Source organism: Lygodium microphyllum, chromosome 1, assembly GCF_053477565.2.
Source record: "Lygodium microphyllum isolate KBCC chromosome 1, Lygodium_microphyllum_v1.1.10, whole genome shotgun sequence".
NCBI lineage: Eukaryota > Viridiplantae > Streptophyta > Polypodiopsida > Schizaeales > Lygodiaceae > Lygodium > Lygodium microphyllum.
This window is the reverse complement of record NC_141135.1, coordinates 141,941,237-141,960,564: the sequence shown is the minus strand read 5'-3', so window position 1 is coordinate 141,960,564 and position 19,328 is coordinate 141,941,237. Positions and strand designations below refer to the sequence as shown.

The following is a 19,328-nucleotide window of genomic DNA, read 5'->3' as shown; positions in this document are numbered from 1 at the left end:
GACAATCAAAACAAAATTGGTCCTTGGATCCTCCCAAACCAGAACTACAAATAAGAAATATTCCTACAAAAACTTGGCAGGGAACAAAGATAAGAAAGAGGCAGTGGTGAGTGCTGCTCAATCTTGTAACAGAGAAGCACCTAACCATTAGAGTCTTATGTATAAGGGCCAACACCAAAACACAAGGGGGAAATGTAAGAGGAACATGTTCTTGTATTAGCTTGTCCACATCTTCAGCCTCTCTCATTTTCCACCATGAAGGAGAATGTTAAAACAGAAACCACACCAATACCCCTCTGGTGAAAGGCATATTCTGTGAGCAAATGGATCTCAGCATTGGTTTACACCTTCTGTCAATGTTTGCACTACTCTCTTACTCTAACAACGTCCTGTAAGCTAGCCAAACAAACAAGAAGTATGAGAAGCACTACCTGTAAAGACGGTCCTCGAGCAGGAGGATCCCCACATTAAAATTCGGAGATCTCTGAAGTTGGCATGAGCAGAACTTCAAGCCAAGAAGAAGCAAAGAGAAAAAGGCGCCAGTCGCTGCTGGATGAGATGAGAAGTGATCAAACTTCTTGAATGATCCTTGCAGTAAACGACCAATGAGAGACAACTGCTCTGTATTGTTATGCCTCACAACCTGTGGAAGACAAGATTCAGTGAGCCAACATTAATGAGTGGAGATTGGGAAAGCATGGCAACACAAAAGCATAGACCAATTTTCTGCCTGCACTGAAAACAAATCAGATGAGAACTTCCACTATCACCTAATACAAATAGAAATGCACAGTAAGACCCATATGGAACATGCAAGTGATCTTAACATAGCACATATAGAGAACATATTCACATGAACAGCCTATGTAAGTAGCATTGGAGACTTCATGATTTGTCAAAGTCACAGTACTTGTCAATCTAAGAAATTGTAAAAACCCTATGATTGTGATCAACACACAGAACCATAAAGACCAATATTTAGTCCAAGCAAAAACACTGAAGGATTCACCAGAAGTGCATCATCTCAGCCCAATCATGAGAAATATCTGAGAAGACATTCCAGGAGGTTCAATTGCATTAAAATGGGCACTTTTCATAGACTAGTCCAGAGCAGACGTTGCATTAGATCTATTAACCACCAAGAAATGTATCAGGGGGATTGGCAAACACTATTCTCTTGTGTTGCACTAGATCTATTAATCACTCCAGACATTTATTTATTCACCAAAACCATTCTTGTAGTGCACAAATTGCAGTTTTCCAAAAAACTGTTAAACTGCCATCCAAGTTTTCCAAACCCTGATGACTATACCTGTGCCAGCAAGGCTCTTCCTTTTCGCATTTAATCCTACATGTACTGGTACTTCATGTGCAGCTGTTGCATAAAGCAGACCATTGAGAAACATCCATTCAGAGTAATCTATATAATCTAGCAGCCATGTATTGTAATTTGTTAGCAGTTGTGTATTATTCATGTCCTTTCTGTGTGTCCACAACTAGTTGTGAGCCTCAATCTAAGTCAAATAGGGATGTTTGGAGCTCTGTCACTGTTTGTTTTACTCGTCTGCCTGTCTTTGTCCAGCTAGGCCTACCACTAGTCATCCACTACATTTTGGAGGTTTCCGATTTTTTCCTATTGCAATAATGCATGTTCTACAATCAGCCAGTTTTACTGCATTGGTTCAGCCTGTATTTATAGTGAGACCAGTGCAGCCATTTCCTAGAATTTAGTAGTCACTGCTGGGCACTGTCAATTAACTTTTCCAGTGACTCTTCCCAGCACTTTTCATACCCCTTTAGTCATCATCATTCCTCTTCATCCTGCTGTCCTGTCCAAGTGCCCTCACAGGCTCACTGCCTTGTCCTTCAAACACACATGTAAAGGTGTGAAGAAAGCACAGGGAAACCCAAAAACCACTCTTAGAGAAGGTGAAGAAGTGGTAGCGTTTGCTGAAATGATTAATGATGTACAATGATATACCATGGGGGGCCTTGGCATCCTTGTCTTTGGCACCAGGGCTAAGGTGAGAATCACTGAGTCTAGAGTTGACGGAACGGCTTGAGATGACCGCACTGTCCTAGCTAATCATTGTGGCAGCACTTGTGGGTGGAGAATGCTCAAAGAGGGAGTGTGACACAATCCTCCAAGCAGGGGGGTGCCAGAGGAGACACCTGACGAAGGTGGAGAGCAACAAAGGGAGCAAAACATAGTCCTCCATAGCTGTAGGTGATGACAAAGAAGACTTCTAGGGGCCATAGCAGCAGAAATGATTGCAGATGGATAGGGCCTCCAAGGAGTAGGGCAGCTGTTGTAGCAGACATGACACTAATTGAAGCACCAAGAACAGCCGAAAAGGTAGATTGCAGTGCGCAGCAGCACCTGAGCAGCAAGTCAAGCTCAGTGGATGGCAGCTTCAGGCAGCTCCAAGGTAGGCAGCAGCAACTCCAGTTGGGCAACATCCAGCATGCCCCAGATAGAAGAAGAACAAGAACAAGAAGAACAAGAAGAACACCCAATGAAGAGGAGTCGTCACAGGTGATGATCAGAAAAGAGAGTGTGGGATGCCCACAATCATGCCCTTTTATAGGAGACTTTTGGCATTTGTGCTACTGTGCCAAATAGAATCCTTTTAACATAAATTAAGTATTTTTAGGGCTGAATTAAGGAGTAATAATTATGAGAGCTGAGAGTCTGAAACTCAAACTCCAGAGATAAGCCCACTAGGTCTATCTCCATACGCATAGCCACCAAGTCATGGCTCAAACACGCAAGGCTCCAAGGTAGGTAAATCTAGTACATCTTGAGAGTCAGTGTCAAAAATGGTAAAGGTCGAGGTTTGTTGCCAAGGCGTTTGAATATAATGTGGAGGGAAAGAAATGCACTCCCAAGCAAGGGTGCGATGGAAGAGAATGATTAGAATGGTTGGTGGCCCCCTATGAAGCCCTCTAAAGGAGATAGGGAATCAAGAAACTCTAAAGGCCACACGTAATCAAGAAACTCATGAATTAAGGACTTTGAAGAAGAAGGAATATCCACCAAGAGGGCCAAATAATCTATCTCGGATGGGTGCAACTATGGAGGGAGCAAAACACGATTCTCCAAACAAGTACTAGAGGTAGCCTTCAATGTTGAATAGAAGAGGGATAGGACAGAGGGGAATTGCAAATAATCTCCTCAATGCTCGTGCTTGAACTGGTACCTGTGGAGTCATACGAGGGAGAAGGAATGTGTAGCTCCTAGGGAAGCCACAAGTGGACAGCTATCTCTTTTTAGCAATAGAGTGGACTGCCAAGTCCAAGGTGGCAAAAAGCCACTCTCTCTCAATGGAGTGGACTACGAAGCCAAGGGTTAAACCTTCATAGTTCATTGTGGTGGTCTCCAAGAGGGCTTAAAGCCTCAGGAGGTCTTACAGCCTCCTATTGCTCGAAAGGAAGGCACACGATGTGGGTTCTTTGTTGAGGAAGGAATCAGACACAAATGATAAGCTAAACCGCTTGGAATGTGGGTAGAAGGTTTTTATGTGCATGGTTTCTGGTATGTAAAAACGTGTTTCTTTGAATGTGCAAATAGTTAAAGCAACCACTTGTAAATTCCCAGCTTTGAAGATCAAAAGAAGGCTTGCATGTTACAATGGACGCCAGCTAATGATCAGTACATTTTGATAAAACATATTTTTCTGTTAAAGAACTCTTGTTACTTCAGAGACCAAGGGTTAATGATAGAAGGAACAATTCAAAGATAAACCATTGAAGAAATAGGTGCATGTGCAGGTATACACATGCACTAACACATTATTTCCATTTCCCCCCCTCCCTAACTTATGCCTTATCATTTGTGATTAAACATGTTGAAACAAAATACTGCCTAGGAGAAACTAAGGGTCAATAGAAGGCAATCAAGGCTCACCTCAAAGCGATCAAAAAGGAAGCCTATCCATAGACGATGTGCAGCTAACTCTTCAACCGGATCCCTATCTCCTGTAAGCATGGGTTCTCCAGGAACCAAGTGTGGTCTTAACTTCCCTGCAGGTCCAGAATAAGAAGGTCCGGATGCAAAAAGACCACGTCCTGCCTCTATACTCCATAGCCAGGCATCCACAAGTTGTGCCAATAGAGCTGCACTTAGCTGAGGTGCAGCAGACACAAGCCAAGTCCACACAAAAATTCCTGTTTCCATTGCTTGTGATGAACAGATGTATGCAGGGCACCAACATAACAGGTGTAGTAATTGAGTAAATCCTTGCATCTCCACCTTTTGACAGTTTTCCTTCACAAAGCATTTGAGCATCTTAGACAGCAGTTCCAGATCAATCATAAATTAAAACTAATTAACCCTCAAATATTGGTGTTACATCATTTCCTCTGAATTCAAGAAAGTTGATCAGATTGAATCTCTACTTATTCTAGCCTACACTTCCTTTCTAGGCAAGAAAAATCCTATTTCATCCCGAACGGAACACAAGTCTTACAATTCAAACATTTTAGTAACCGCTCATTCTCCTGTGTTTGGAAAACAAAAGCCCACAAAAGCATCCTTACCGATTCTGATACAATAAAAGCAGTAGACCTCAAACATGTTACATGGAATGCTTCAGCATCTATCCTTGCTCCTGCACCTATGGATGATATAAACTGTTGCAGAAGTTGCAGAAAACTTGCAATCAATCGCTCTTTCAAAACTCGTTTTGCAGAAACCAATTTCTCAGCTCTTTTTTCCTTGAAACTGTCAAGTCTTGAACTCCCAAAAAGCATGCCTGCTGCACTATCTTGCAAGTGACCTTGACCAAAAGTCACACCACCAATGTTAATATGAATGTAGTTGGATTTAATATTTGCACTGAGCATCCCATTTGAGAGCACCTCCAGATTTCCTAACTGTTGAAAATCAGGATGAGCTCCTGCAGCTGCTGTGGCAGCTGCAACCACCACAGGAGCAATGACAAGCTGAGTATTTTCCCAGCCTTCATTTTTCGTGGCATCCAGTCGAATCTTTGCCAGCAAAGAGAGCAAGTCACTAGCCTTTGGTCTAGAATTCAGTGAGCGAAATTGTTCCTGTACAACAGAAAGAGGCTCCACAGTTAATATCTCTCTGCCTCCCTCCATCCCTCTCCCCCCCCCCCCCCTGCACACCCCCGGCCCCACAATAGGTCGATTTGCATAATGTGTCATAAGGTACCATTCATGAACATGGTTGTAATGTTTTTGGTCTCATACACCAAGTTGGCCTTTTGAAGAAATTCATATAGCTTTCTTTCTTTCTTCTTTCTTTCCCACACCCAAATACAGCCTTGAATGTTGTAGTAAAGATCTCAATGCTGAGGTACAGATATGCAGATTGACCTTGGTCCAGTAACAACAGCTCGATAGACGTGCAGGTAAATGGAGTTCAAGGAAGGCCAAGATGCCCTCATGTCTTCTTGCAGAAGACTTTAATGCTCACACAGCTAGCCAGTTAGCTCCACTATTGAAAACATCAGAGTCTATTAAGGAGATGGACATAAAAATACCAGGCCTCACCAAGACCTCAAGATATTAAGACAGCACAGCATATAAGAGACATTTCTTGGAAGTTGGACCAAGGAGCACACAGCCTCACCATTGTTAATAGCATGGTACCATGGCTATCCACAAGAATCACCTGCTTTTCTTTTGGGCTTTTGTGGGGTCAACCATGCCTAGCTTTCCCTCACCTTAAGTTCTAACATGCACGGACCGTCACTGTAGTAGCACAGAAGTGAAACTTCAAAACACCATTGAAATTTAGATGTGCCACTTTACTGTAAAGAATCCCTTCAATTGCAGGTACGATCCATTTGATCTGTCCAGTCTGTGGACTTGGTATGGTACCAAACGTACACAAAAAATGTCAAATAAAATCCCTTTTTTTTACGGTCATTAAAAAGTACATAAGAAATTAAGTGTTAGTCTTGTAAATATTGGTTGTTTCAACATAAGAGTGGCTACCCAGAAATAGAGTGTCACAAGCCATTGCCTATTCAGTACTCTTATAAATTTTGAATTTGTTGCTTCAAGTGGCTTAGTGGAGGTAAGAGGAAGAGGAGGTGGTAGGCCCTAGGAGAGAGGTAAAGGAAGAGGAAGATGTGAGATGGAAGGATCGAGGTGCAGCTGAGATTCAGTAGACAGTGTGAGAGTGAGAGACAGAGTGAAGCACATAAGTACATACAACAATAAGACCATAAGTCTGAGGAAAAAACCTCTCCTACCGAGAGTAAAAAGTGCCCCAGTGTCCTACTGATCACCGACACTCCCATATGAGCGTAGGCGTAAGTGAGGCGTGAGTCAAATACCCAACAAACCCCCCTGGAGTGAAGAGTGATCAAGAGTACAAGGATCATCCCCCACCAAAGGATATCAAATTTAAAGCATCGCGAAATGCTTCAAATTTGTCATGAGGAAGAGCTTTGGTGAAGATGTCTGCCACATTACTGGTGGTAGGACAATAGACAAGGCTAATATCACCTGCATGTAGCCTCTCTCTGACAAAATGATAATGGATCTCAATGTGTTTCGTGCGAGCATGAAACACTGGGTTCCGTGCCACTGCAATGGCACTCTTACTGTCAGTGAACAAAGGAGTAGGCTCCGTAACAGATACATCCAAATCCGCTAGCAAGCGTCTAAGCCATACACATTCAACTGTGGTAGTGAAAGCTGCCTTGTATTTAGCTTCACATGACGATGTGGCAGCAGTGGATTGTTTCTTGCTAAGCCAAGAAATGCAAGAAGAGCCAAGAAAGAAACAATTGCCACTAATGGAGTGACGTGTATCATAATCACCAGCCCAATCAGAATCACTGTAAGCATGTAACTGCAGTGGTCCCCCCTTGGCATAAAGCAACCCAAGAGATCGAGTACCCTGCAAGTAGCGAAAAACACGCTTGATAGCTTGCCAATGTGACATACGTGGCTGATGCATATACCTGCTCAAAGCTGAAACTGCAAACTGTATGTTCGGCCTAGTGTTGCATGGATAGATAAGACATCCAACTGCAGGAGCATATGTATGTATATCAAACAAATCACTGTCATCATGTAATGACAGTTTCAGTCCAGGTTCCATGGGAGTAGAAACTGGCTTGCAATCCTGTAAGCCAAACTTCTCAAGAAGTTGCCCAATATACCTTGACTGTGATAGCCCAATACCTCGAGCATTATGTATGAACTGGATGCCCAAGTAGTAATGCAAAACTCCCAAGTCAGACATGTCAAAAGTTTGCTGCAAATTTTGTTTGAATGCTGAAATCTGATCAGCATGTGTTCCAGTGAGCAAAAGGTCATCAACATAAAGACATATAATCAGCATAGATCCCCCTTCTTTACATACGTAAAGGGTAGACTCAGATGAGCTATTTAGAAATCCCTGACCAAGCAAGAAAGCATCTGTTTTTGCATACCAAGCTCTAGGAGCTTGTTTCAAACCATATAGTGCCTTTTTGAGCTTGCATACCAAATGTTCTGAGCCTTCAACTGCAAAACCAATGGCCTGCTGTACATAAACTTCCTCCTGAAGTTCCCCATGTAAAAATGCAGTCTTGATATCTAGATGATGCACTGTCCAACCATAATGTGCAGCCAAAGCAATCATAGACCTGATGGTCATCATACGGGAAGTAGGAGCAAATGTCTCCTCATAATCAATGCCCTTTTTCTGTGCATAGCCTTTAGCTACAAGCCGTGCCTTGTATATATCAATGGATCCATCTGCTTTCCTTTTCAGTTTGTAGACCCATTTCGTTCCAATGGCTTTCTTCCCAAATGGCAAGGACACCAAATCCCAAGTTTGATTCTTAGTAATAGAATCTAATTCAGCTTGCATAGCTGCCATCCAATGCACACTGTGTTGTGCATCCTCATAACATTCAAGCTCTTCATTATCAAAAGTACTTACTGCCATAATAAACTCCATGGTATGTGCTGAATCATGCAAACGAGTTTTGCCTTCTAGTACAACCAGCCATGGGTGCATCCAAACGACTATCTTGCATAGTCTGCAAATACCATCTAGGTAACTGTCTAGCATCCTGATTGTGTGCAAGCTCTTGCTGAATTTCAGTTTCAGCATGATGCTGAATATTCCGATCAGTCAATGGCTGAATTTCTGCACTTTCCATAGGAGCAGCTGGCTGAACATTAGGTTCATTTTCTAAAGCTCCAGCTGAATCACCAAAAGTAATGGGCAGCAGCCCTTCAAAAACATCACGGGCAGCCTGATATGTGTCCAAACCAGCCAAGGATAATTCTGATTTTTCATCAAAAACAACATCCCTGCTGACAAAAACCTTCTTTGTAACGGGATCATAGAGTCTGTAGCCTTTGCTCTCATTGCTATATCCCATAAAAATGCACTTCACAGCCTTGTTGTCCAACTTTTTTCTAAGTACCTGTGGAATATGGGCATAGGCAAGACACCCAAAGGTACGAAAGTGACCAACAGAAGGTTTACGGCTGTTCCAAGCCTCAAAAGGTGTGATGGTCTTCAAGGCTTTGGTAGGGCATGTGTTCAAAATATGGCAAGCACATATGACTGCTTCCATCCAAAAACTATGAGGCAAGCTTTTTGCCTTCAGCATACATCTGGCCATCTCCATGAGTGACCGATTCTTCCTCTCTGCTACCCCATTCTGCTGTGGCGTATAGGCTGTAGTATACTGATGGACTATGCCCTTTTGCTGCAAAAAAGAATTCAGCATAGAGGACATGTATTCCCCTCCTCGGTCCAAACGGAGAGTCTTAATCTTGCATCAAGATTAATTTTCAAGAAGTGCACTGAAAGCCAAAAATGCATCATACACTTCTGACTTCTTTTTCAAACAGTAGACCCAGCAAAAACATGTAAAGTCATCAATGAATGTCACAAAATAATAACAACCACCCAATGACATGGTTTGCATAGGCCCACAAACATCTGAATGCACCAACTGCAATCTGGTTGTTGCTCTGAAAGCAACATCACGGGGAAATGAGAAACGATGCATTTTCCCCAAAATGCATCCCTCGCATAAGTGCTCAGGAGATCTCTCCAAGAGAGGTAAGCCATCCAGCATCTGAGTACGCTGCAAAAGCATCAAGCTGCCAAAGTTTACATGCCCCAAACGAGCATGCCATAACTCCGCCTGTATCATAGCAGGAGTAAGAGTGGATGTCAAATATGCCAACTAATCTACTAAAAGAGCATTCAACTCATATAAACCATGACACAAACATCCTGTCAAGACCAAAGTCATGCGTTCTTTATTTCTAACCATGCAACGGTCATCATCAAATGTGACCTGCAAACCACAACGTGCCAAAGAAGAAATAGAAAGCAAATTCTTCTTGATTCCAGGCACAAACGAAGCATCCTGCAGGCGGAGAATAGAGGCATCAATGGCTGTGAACTGAATCTCCCCAATACCACGAACAGGGTATGATGCATTATTGGCACACTGTACAGATTTCCCAACGGGAGGTGCACTAACTGAAGCAAACAAATCTCTGCGAGATGTAATATGTCGCGAAGCACCACTCTCAAAGAACCAAGTGTCAACATCCTCTGTAGAGCTAAGTGCTCTATCGGCCCAAGAGATGTCATAACTGCAAGTGTAAAAACAATAGTCCCTGTCCACAACAAAGGACGCGAACTCACTAGCAGTGGAAGGAGTAGTAGAAACAGACATTCCTGACTCCTTCTTCTTCTCTTTGGCAATACGCTTCCTGCACTCAGTGATATAGTGGCCAAGCTTCTTACAATAGTGACATTTGCCTTTTTTAGCTTGCATCCCCCCTTGTGTCTGATTCTGCGATGTGCCCGAAGTGCCAGAACTCTGTGGAGCATTTTTCACCTTGCTGTTTTTGCCTTTCTGTCTTGCCACAAAAGCCTGCTCAGAGACTATAGCATCCACACCACTATTTTTTCGTGTTTGCTCCTTCTCTAGAAGCAAACTAACCTGCTGAATAAAAGTGAGTGGGTGCTCAGCAATCCTCCTGGTGAGGTTCAATGCAGTATGAAAAGACAAGTACGAAGGAGGTAAGGAATTCAAGGTGGTGGATATCAACTGTGCATCCGAAAAATACTCATCTACATTCATGAGCTGCTCCCTCAAGTCCTGAATCTTATTTAAGTGATCCTGCATAGAATCACCCTCATTCATCTTCAAAGTCTCCAACTCTTTCTTCAAGAAAGAGATCCGAGTCTCATTCTTTCCTGCAAACATATGCTCCAAAGTCAACCATGCATCTCGTGAAGAAGATGCCGAACGGATGTGAGGTATGATGGACCGCTGAACTGCCAGAGCAATCAGCGACAAGGCGTGTGCATCACGTGTATCCCAAGCTTTTTGAGCTGCAGTTCTTGGAGGAAGTGGCTGAGGTGGAGCGGGTTGAGGTCCCCGTTGTCCACGTGCGCCATGGGGAGGAGGAGTAACGGGAGCTACAACTCCTGGTCGAGTTTTCTCTCCACTGACATAGTCCCATAAATTCTTGGCCACTAATACATTCTTCATCATGAATGACCATAGCGAATAATTCTTTCCGTCCAATCTGTCTTCCTTGGATACATACGTAAAAACATCACCTCCCTGATTTGCCATGATGACAAATTTCCAAAGACAAAATGAGCAATGTCAAAGCAGTATGGACTGGAAATCTGCAAATTTCCAGAAATTGCAGCAAACACGCTTCTGCAATTAATGTGCAAGGGCGTACTATTTAATGCACGCTTCCCAAGGTGCAAACAGTGCTCAGCAACACTATTATATCAAAATCCCCAAAATTTTTGCCAAAATGTCTGTCAAATCAGTCTTTTTGTGACTGTATCAGCAGTTCATATGCAACTGTCCTCAGAATACACAAAAGCCCCAAAATTTCTGATGATCCAGTCCAGAAATTTGCATCAAATTTATCTCACCTGTGATGTGCCTGCCACGTATGAACCTCCTCTTCCAGAGCTTTGTTCAGGGCTAAAATTCAAAATTTTTGTTTAAATTGTACCTGACGTGGACTGCAGCGGGCGGACAGGACGTGATGGCGCTGGCGTCGCTTCACACAGATGGTGCAGGAAACGGGTGGCCGTGGCTTTCGTGGACTGGGCAGACAGGCGGCCGTTTGGGCGCTGACGAACAGGACAACAGGCGGCAAACTGACGAACAGGACAGCTGCAACTGGCGAGCGAATGTGTGTCTGAAGTGACATCTGCAGCAGCTGACGTGGCTTCAGACAGACGAAGGATCACGTCTGCGCCTCAAACTGGAGAGTTGCGCGTTGTTATCTGGAGCTGCGCGCTGTAACGCTGGCAAACTGACGAGGGCAGGGGCACGCTCAGCAGGCGAGCGGCTCTCTGACGCTGGCGACTGTTGACGAACAGCACTGGCGTGCTGAAGACTGACGACTTGGAGCAGACACAGAGTAGAGGTGGCTCGGGTGCGGTCAGGACTGCACACTACAGGCAGGAGCTGAGCTCTGATACCAAATGTGAGATGGAAGGATCGAGGTGCAGCTGAGATTCAGTAGACAATGTGAGAGTGAGAGACAGAGTGAAGCACATAAGTACATACGACAATAAGACCATAAGTCTGGGGGAAAAAACCTCTCCTACCGAGAGTAAAAAGTGCCCCAGTGTCCTACTAATCACCGACACTCCCATATGAGCGTAGGCGTAAGTGAGGCGTGAGTCAAATACCCAACAGAAGAGGCAGACAAAAAGGAGGTGTTAAGAAACGTAGAGAAAGAGGAAGAGGTAGAGGTATGGAGCTTGAGAGGTTAAGGTCAGAGCTTGACCCTTGACGAGTAGAGAAGAAGCTTGAATGTAGAGAGCTTGAGGATGGTGAGTGAACTGGAAGAGTGCACTTTTAAAGGAGGGCCGACCAAAAAAAGGGGCTGAAAAACAATCATTTTGGGCACATACACTTTTGGTTCAAATTGCCAACAGTCGCATTGTGTCCAGTCCCGATCAGATGGATGCAACCAGACTCGACGGATCAGACAGGAAGGATCCATCCACAGACAGGATGCAACCCTATCTAGTGGTCTCTTTAACACTTGTCAAATGCTCAAAAGAAAAGCTCCTTGCATTTTAAGCTTAAATAAGAAAGAATGAGTCTAAAAGTACTTAGAAAACAGACGAGATATTCTTCATGCAAATCAAACAAAAAGAAGTCAACTTTTGATAAGCTAGTGAAACAGCCCAAAAAGATTCTTTTCGCTTACATGGTCTCTTCACAAATAAACAGACAACTAAAAAGAAAAGCATCTTGCAATTAAGCTTGAATCTGAGAGTCCAAAGGAACTCCAGATATGGAAAAGGGATACCTATCGGAAATGAGACCCCAATGGAGCTCAAGTTGGGGTGTGTGTGAGCATGCATGTAAAAGCATTAAAAACTGAGTACATAGATTGATAACAAGAATTGAGATATTAGAGTACAAAGATAGGCCCTTATTTTACAGGCCTGGGGATGATCCCAAACACTAACCCCAAACTTACACACTAAGGTGTGTTCACACTACCATGCACACTAAGACATGTTCACAAACAGAGGTGGTAGAGAACTAACGCAAGGTAAGAAGAGTCAAGCACAAGCTTAATCTGCCTCGAGTTAGTTTCAATAGTGTATCTAGCTTTCCTACCAACTAGAGGCAGGAAAGCTTAGACGAGTTAGTTTCAATAGTGTATCTAGCTTTCCTACCAACTAGAGGCAGGAGCTTAGAATAAGAGTCCTTCTAAATTGTAATCCGCATCACCCACAAGAAGGCGAAGTATTGGGGCCTGGAGGGGGTGAGTGGGTGGGTGTGTTTGGGGGGTGAGACATGTGAAGTTGGATAGTATTTACATTCTGAATCCTCGATGATGGGTGCTGTCACTTACATTTTTTCTGATGAGCTGAAGGCTGATGAACTTGTTTAGTAAGAGTCAGGACATTTGCTCACAACAGCAGCTGTCTTTGGGCATGTGAGATCGGCTGTTACAATGCACCTAGTGAAAGGTTAATTGCTAGGCATGACTTTTTTTTCCAAGACCTTCCTGGTGTTTCATATAAGCTGTGGTTGTTCTCATCTCCCATTCCTGTCCATACACCATACAATAGTCTACAAACCAGCAGTTGTATCTCCTCATGTTGCAGGTTGCTGCAAAGAGTCATAGTGCCAACTAGGGATCTCTGTCTGAAGTCAATTCTCGTGATCTGTTGACATCTGTGGGCAACCTTGAAGATGGACCATGGGGACAGCAGTCACAATCTTGTGTTGTAACATGTGATCAGCTAAAATATCATTTTAGCAATCGACATAGATTGTGGTTGCTTCATCCTCCATCCACCTTGAAGATGAGGTCCATAGAAAGTGTCTCTAGATTCTACAGATTATGGCTAGTGCAACTGGTGTGTCAAAAGCCATGCTTTTGTCCTCACTCTATGTGCTGAATCTATTGGCATTATCAAGGAAGCCACGATCAGCAGCCCCTTGTAGTCTAGCATTGGAAACTCTCCTAATCTCTAGAGGACTTGGGTAAAGAGAGTAACCCCAACGTATGCACATGAAACACTTGCTCAACTGTATCACCTTTATATGTGAACTGTGCTAGCACTGTTAGATTTTGTCAAAGACTTGAACAAATCCACCAACCTCTGTGTCAATGTCCAGAGCCATATTGTTCAGCTACCTTGTGCCCACAGCACTCTACCAATCTGCTCAACTCATTCTCAAAGATAAAGAAAATGTACAGGCCAATGTGAGGCCGATCAATGTTGTCATGTGTATGTGCACTTTCCTGCCTTAAGGAGAGTGAAAATGGTGTTGATAACCCAACTTAGTGGGAAACATTTACATATGGAAATATTTAACATCTTTGCAAGCAAGGTGACCAAGAGATCCCTTGATTGTGAGAATGTAAGGCCAATCAATGTTGTCATGTGTATGTGGGCTATTCCTGCCTTAAGGAGAGTGACAATGGTGTTGGTAAACCAACTTAATGGGAAACGTTTACATATGGGAATATTGAACATCTTTGCAAGCAAGGTTACCAGGTGATCCCTTGATTGTGAGAAGTGAGTGTTCTGCATACAAGTCCAACCAGCTCATGCATTCTACAGTTGGTCTCTAGCTTTCCTCACCATGCTGGTCCAGCAAGAGGATGAGTTTGTGGACATGCCTCTAGGTTGGTGAGCGCTGCTTGGATGCGTGGTAGAGGGACTGGCATTTGTGTATATAGTGTTTAATCATCCAATGCCAGTTATGTGGTGGTGTTTATGGAATCCTCTTCAAGTCTCTTTGCAGTGTCAGCCCACATAAATCAGGGAAACTCCTTAACTCTGCCATAGTAAGCCTGCTTCTTGCATCTCATGAAAGTGTTTGCAGTCTTGTCATCTATCCGTGCACTATGCTAGTGTGGTGCAACATTGTGGAAAGGCTGCTATGCTGACGCATGCAAACCTCCCTTCTCTGACATTGTCATGTATATAAGGTTCGTGCAAAAAATTGGCAGCTCAAAGAGATCTTCATGTGTCAAGATGGAGCTGTATAAACAGCCTTTAAGTTGAGAGGCATTGGCTGGTTTTGCAATACAAACAGCATAAAATTTTGTCACTGCTAGTATGCCTGCACAAATGATGAAATTTTTCAATATAAAATGATATTACTGAAGTGCTTAGGGTTTGAAGGCATATCACAGAATTACTACACAACACAAAAATAAGTGCAAGAATCCTGGTTGATGTCTGAAGTATTTCCTTTTTCCATGAAGGCTAAAAAAGGTTTCTTTGTTTCAGATACAAAGAGATCATGATACCTGCAAAAGTCCTTGAGTTGTACATGGAGCCAATGAGAGGGATTGGACCAACCAATCACAAATCTGTTGTTGCAGCAGAGAGCGCATAGAACCTGCCTTTGCTGCATCAATGGAAGGTAATGCTTGACCACCTACGAGTTGAAACAATGCATCCACACAAGCTGAGTTCCAGAGGACCTGAAAAAAACCAGCAAAAGTTTACTAAACTGTCCAAATTTTCTGATCTAGACCCACCTTCAAGTATCAGACTTCACCTGCGGAAACTTCAACTTGATCCTGTTCAATAACTTGCACACTAAATCGCGCACATTCTCTTCTCTGTGGGTCAACTTTGATAATAAAAAGCATGTATGAGTAATGATCACTGCATCCTTTTCCTCAGCTTCAGCGCCACTAACAGCTGTCCTTTCATCCTGTCACATACCAATATGATATTTTCTTACTGCACAGAAGCTGCATCAGCCCTAAATACTTTTTGCAACCCAAAAGAAAGAGATCTTTGAAAGATTAGTAGCAAAGCATTTCAACCAGTGTGTCTAATCCTACAAAAGAACTAATTGTAAAGGAGCTAAGTTTTTCTTTGTGCATGAAATCACCATGTATCGCCCTGCTCAAATTCTTAATGACATTCATCTCAAACTGACATAAGTAACACAAGTGAAAAACTGTTCATCCTCTTATCCTATGAGCATAGCTGCCAAGTTATTGCATATTTAACAGTTATCCTTCAATGTTCAGAATTAGAGCAGGAGTAAGGTCCTCAAAACAGACCTTGAATAATTACTGTTATTGGATGCAAAAGCTATATCAAACAAACATCAACAATGGAGGTCATGTCCATTCTCCCCCAGGGCCCCACCTGCGCAAAACGCCATCCCTCCTGTTACCCTGTGAGCATTCATTTCAACTTGTTGGGTGATTGACAAGTATTCTTAGACGTTCTATATGGATTAGAACAGTAATAAGCAGCTGGCAGTCAAAACTAATTTTCGTACAAGAGAACGTGAACAATTACTATTATTGGACCCAAAAGACTCGGAATCATGAAACTCCAAGGGAAGTGGAAACTTCACCTGTAGTTCGCCTGGTTAGACATTCAAGAGTGGCAGCTATGGATCTAAGACGGCCGATCTTTGGATAACTTGGACTTGGGATCCTAGAGAGGGAATGGGTATACTTTACCTATCTCCCGAAATGCGGTGAATTTCCTAACCTTCACAGCACAGATCAGCAGGCATATTTTGATGCCTGATGTTATGAATGAGGGCCCTACATATCCTAGACACTAGCAAGAGCATAGCATCATAGAGTTGAGCAACCAAAACTTGCCTCTAATTTATCACATTTTTCCGGCATTTTTTGGCTCATTAAAACCCTGATAAGGCATTTTAGCCATTTTGTACAACACTCTAGACAACTCCCCAAACTTCTTTTGCCTCCAACTAGTTTTATAAAAGGGACTCAGCGTGCACACCACTTTTTATCCCCTGTTTTCCACATCATACCCTTGCATCTACAACTATCACCATCATCGTTTACCCTCATCCTCACCATCCAGAGGTGCTGCCCTTGTTGTCAACCATCTATATCAGCAAGCTGCCTGCTATCAGCCTGTTCACGCACATTCTGCTTGCTGCCATCAGCGGTCACATGGTCTTCATTTGCTGCATGTGATTGATGACAACTTCCATGACCAGCTGCTCTCTGAAGGCTTTCCTACTGCTGCAGCTTCTGGGACCTCATCGTCATCACTCAATAACAGCAGGCAACTTCATTCCCAGCACAGCGATCTGATCTATAGCTGGGTGACCATCAGCCCAATCTACCTTTTCACTGGAGCTTTCGTGTTTTGCTAACATCTTTATCAGCCTGATTTGTGTTTTGCTTCTCCAGCTGTCTGTCATCAGATGTTGCATCATCTTCTTCACTTTAGCAGTCATTCTCATCTCCAACTGACCCTCGGTTGCTGGGTGGCATCTGCCTCACCTCCAGCAGCTCGATCTACTCTAGACTTGGTGTTGTTGCTGTTGGGAATAAAGGCCCTTGTGCCTTTTAATGTGGTTGGGTGTGAACACACCCTTAGCACTTGTACTTACACATATATCTATCTAAAAAACCTAAAGAGGTACACTCATCATTGTACCCACTAATCGTGCACTCTCTCTACTCTGCTCTCTCTCACTCTCTGTCTCGCTGCGCGTAACGAACACTGACCGTCTCGATCTTCATGCCTCCTGATCTCTACAAACTGGTATCAGAGCCAATGGCTCATGCAAGCTGTTGAGGGGTAGTCCAACAGGCATAACAGTCTCATGTAACAATCTTCTGGACTGTTGAGGAGTAGGTGACACGTGGCGAGTAGACGAACAGACGAGCTGCGTGACAGGTGACGAGGTTGTGCTGAGTGACAAGTGACGAGGCGACCTGAACGTGACACCAAATGATCTCCGTGACAGGTGACGGGGCAGGCGACTCGTCGGGGGTCCAACGTGAACCACAGTGACAGCAGGCGTGAGGCAATCGACTAGTGCAACAGCTAACGGGCAACCAGCGGGCGAGCAAGCTTTGCTGACGGACGGTGACTGCAATTGACGTCGAGCTGCAAGGACGAGTGACGGCACTGTAGGCGAGCTGCACGGCACTGAAGACGGACGCGTCACGATTCCTTGAAACTCATTTGCCCCCTTCCCTTTACCGGGTGTTCACACCTACAAGCACAGAGTGCAAATCTCTGTCTTGTCCAAATTTGGTGCCTAACACACATTGCAGTGTTCTCTGGACCAAAAATTGCAAACATTGAATACACATGCCTCAGATTTTATTTTATTTTTAATTCTCAAATGCAAGTGAGATTTTTTCTTGGATGAGTCAATTTCACTGAAATCTATGCAATCTTGGCCCGAGAATTTTGGGCTTTTCTCCGATTTGGGGATTGTGATGCAAGACAAGACAATTGTCTCAGAAATTGCAGGAATTTGTAACATTTTGTCTTCGACATTTGGGGCTCTTCATGTACATGCAAAATTGGGTTGAAATTTACCCAATTTCTCGACATTGATGCACATTGGACCCCGTGCAATTTGGGGCTTTTGCAGTTTGGGCAAAAAATCTGTGCGCCATTTGGTCATTTTATGTACATGTAGATTCAATTCCATGCAATTTGGACATCCAACACTTGGAAAACTTTGGGGGTTTTGCTGAAATTGCTCTATTTTGGCAAAATTGGCATGTTCTGTGCATGACAGAGAAAATGCAGATGTGTGATTAATGCTTTGAGCACAAAAATTTTGGGGCTTTTGACCGTGTGTGTCAAATTTTATGCCCATGGATACATGTACAACAGAAATTGCAGCTAAAATTTGGGATTTCTAATGTAATGTGATGTACATGCCCTTGGAACAGCTGTAATCAGTTGTGGAATGCTTTAACACATGGTTTGGTGCTTCTGAAAATTTAATTACAGATCTGAAATCTCTGGTTCTATGTGGTCATTTATTGTTGGTTGGTACTTGTTTGTACCTTGGTCACTTGTGTGACAGTTTGGGCCTGCATTTGCTGAATTTTTTGGTCACATTTGGGCTGAAAATCATGGTTGGCAGCAATGACAGCAGTAATCTCATGCACATAAAGAAGCTTGAAGGAGTACACAACTTTGCAGTTTGGCAAAAACAGTGCTACAATATCCTGTTGCAAAAAAAGTAGGCAAAGCCCATTAAGACAAAAGGGGCAAAACCCACAGATATGGAACAGGACGATTGGGATAAGTTAAACAAGCTTGCACGCTCAACCATCGAGCTATCAATTTCTAATGCCTTGTTGTTTAACATTGAAGATTTGGGTTCTACATATGCTATATGGACTCGATAGGAAGAACGGCATGCACAAAAGAGTGCCGTAAGCAAAGTGTATTGGCTGAAAAAGCTTATGGATTTGCGTATGAAAGAGGGTACATCACTGTCTACTCACTTAAGTGATTTTAACTTCATTTTTACCCAGCTAGTTGCCTTGAATTTCTTGATTAATGAAGAATTTAAGGCTACGTTCTTACTTTGCACTCTTCCGGAGAGTTGGGATACATTCACAACTGCTATGAACAATTCCAATGCGATTCTTTTGAATGCTGATGTAGAGAGTGCTCTACTCATGGAAGAAATAAATCGGCAGAACAATGCATCCAATAAGTCTTCTAGTGCTTTGCATACTAGGGGCAGATCACAACAGAAAGGCAAATTTGATAGCAAGGGACACAGTAAATCACGTGGCAAAGATGTTGAATGCCATCATTGTAGCAAGAAGGGTCACTTTAAACGTGATTGCTACAAATGGAAGAAAGAGAAAGGAAAGGGCAAGAAGAAAGATGATAGCAAGGAAGAGAAGAAAGAGGATCAACCCAAGAAGAGCAGTGTCAAAATTGAAAAGGTAAATGTAGTCACTCATGACAGTGACAACGAGAATGACGTACTTTAGGTCTCTTCACACTTTGGTGCACATGCTTTACTTGCAAATACAAATGATGACATACATACCTGGATTCTCGATTCAGGTGTTTT

At 43.2% G+C, this 19,328-nt stretch overlaps 1 protein-coding gene across 2 annotated transcripts in view; it reads right to left on the bottom strand.

The window, feature by feature from the left end:
- LOC148041753 (Phosphatidylinositol 3- and 4-kinase family protein) overlaps positions 1-19,328 on the bottom strand; it is a 63,753-nt gene that overhangs the window by 5,302 nt on the left and 39,123 nt on the right. For both annotated transcript variants that reach the window (XR_015691432.1, XM_087682097.1), the window contains exons 10-14: positions 15,033-15,191; positions 14,779-14,955; positions 4,540-5,052; positions 3,908-4,267; positions 432-643 (exon numbers count right to left, since the gene is read on the bottom strand). Coding sequence is in view for 1 of the 2 variants with exons in the window: in XM_087682097.1 (XP_087538223.1) it covers positions 432-643; positions 3,908-4,267; positions 4,540-5,052; positions 14,779-14,955; positions 15,033-15,191 (1,421 nt within the window). In the remaining variant the exon portion in view is untranslated. The remainder of the gene's footprint in view (positions 1-431; positions 644-3,907; positions 4,268-4,539; positions 5,053-14,778; positions 14,956-15,032; positions 15,192-19,328) is intronic.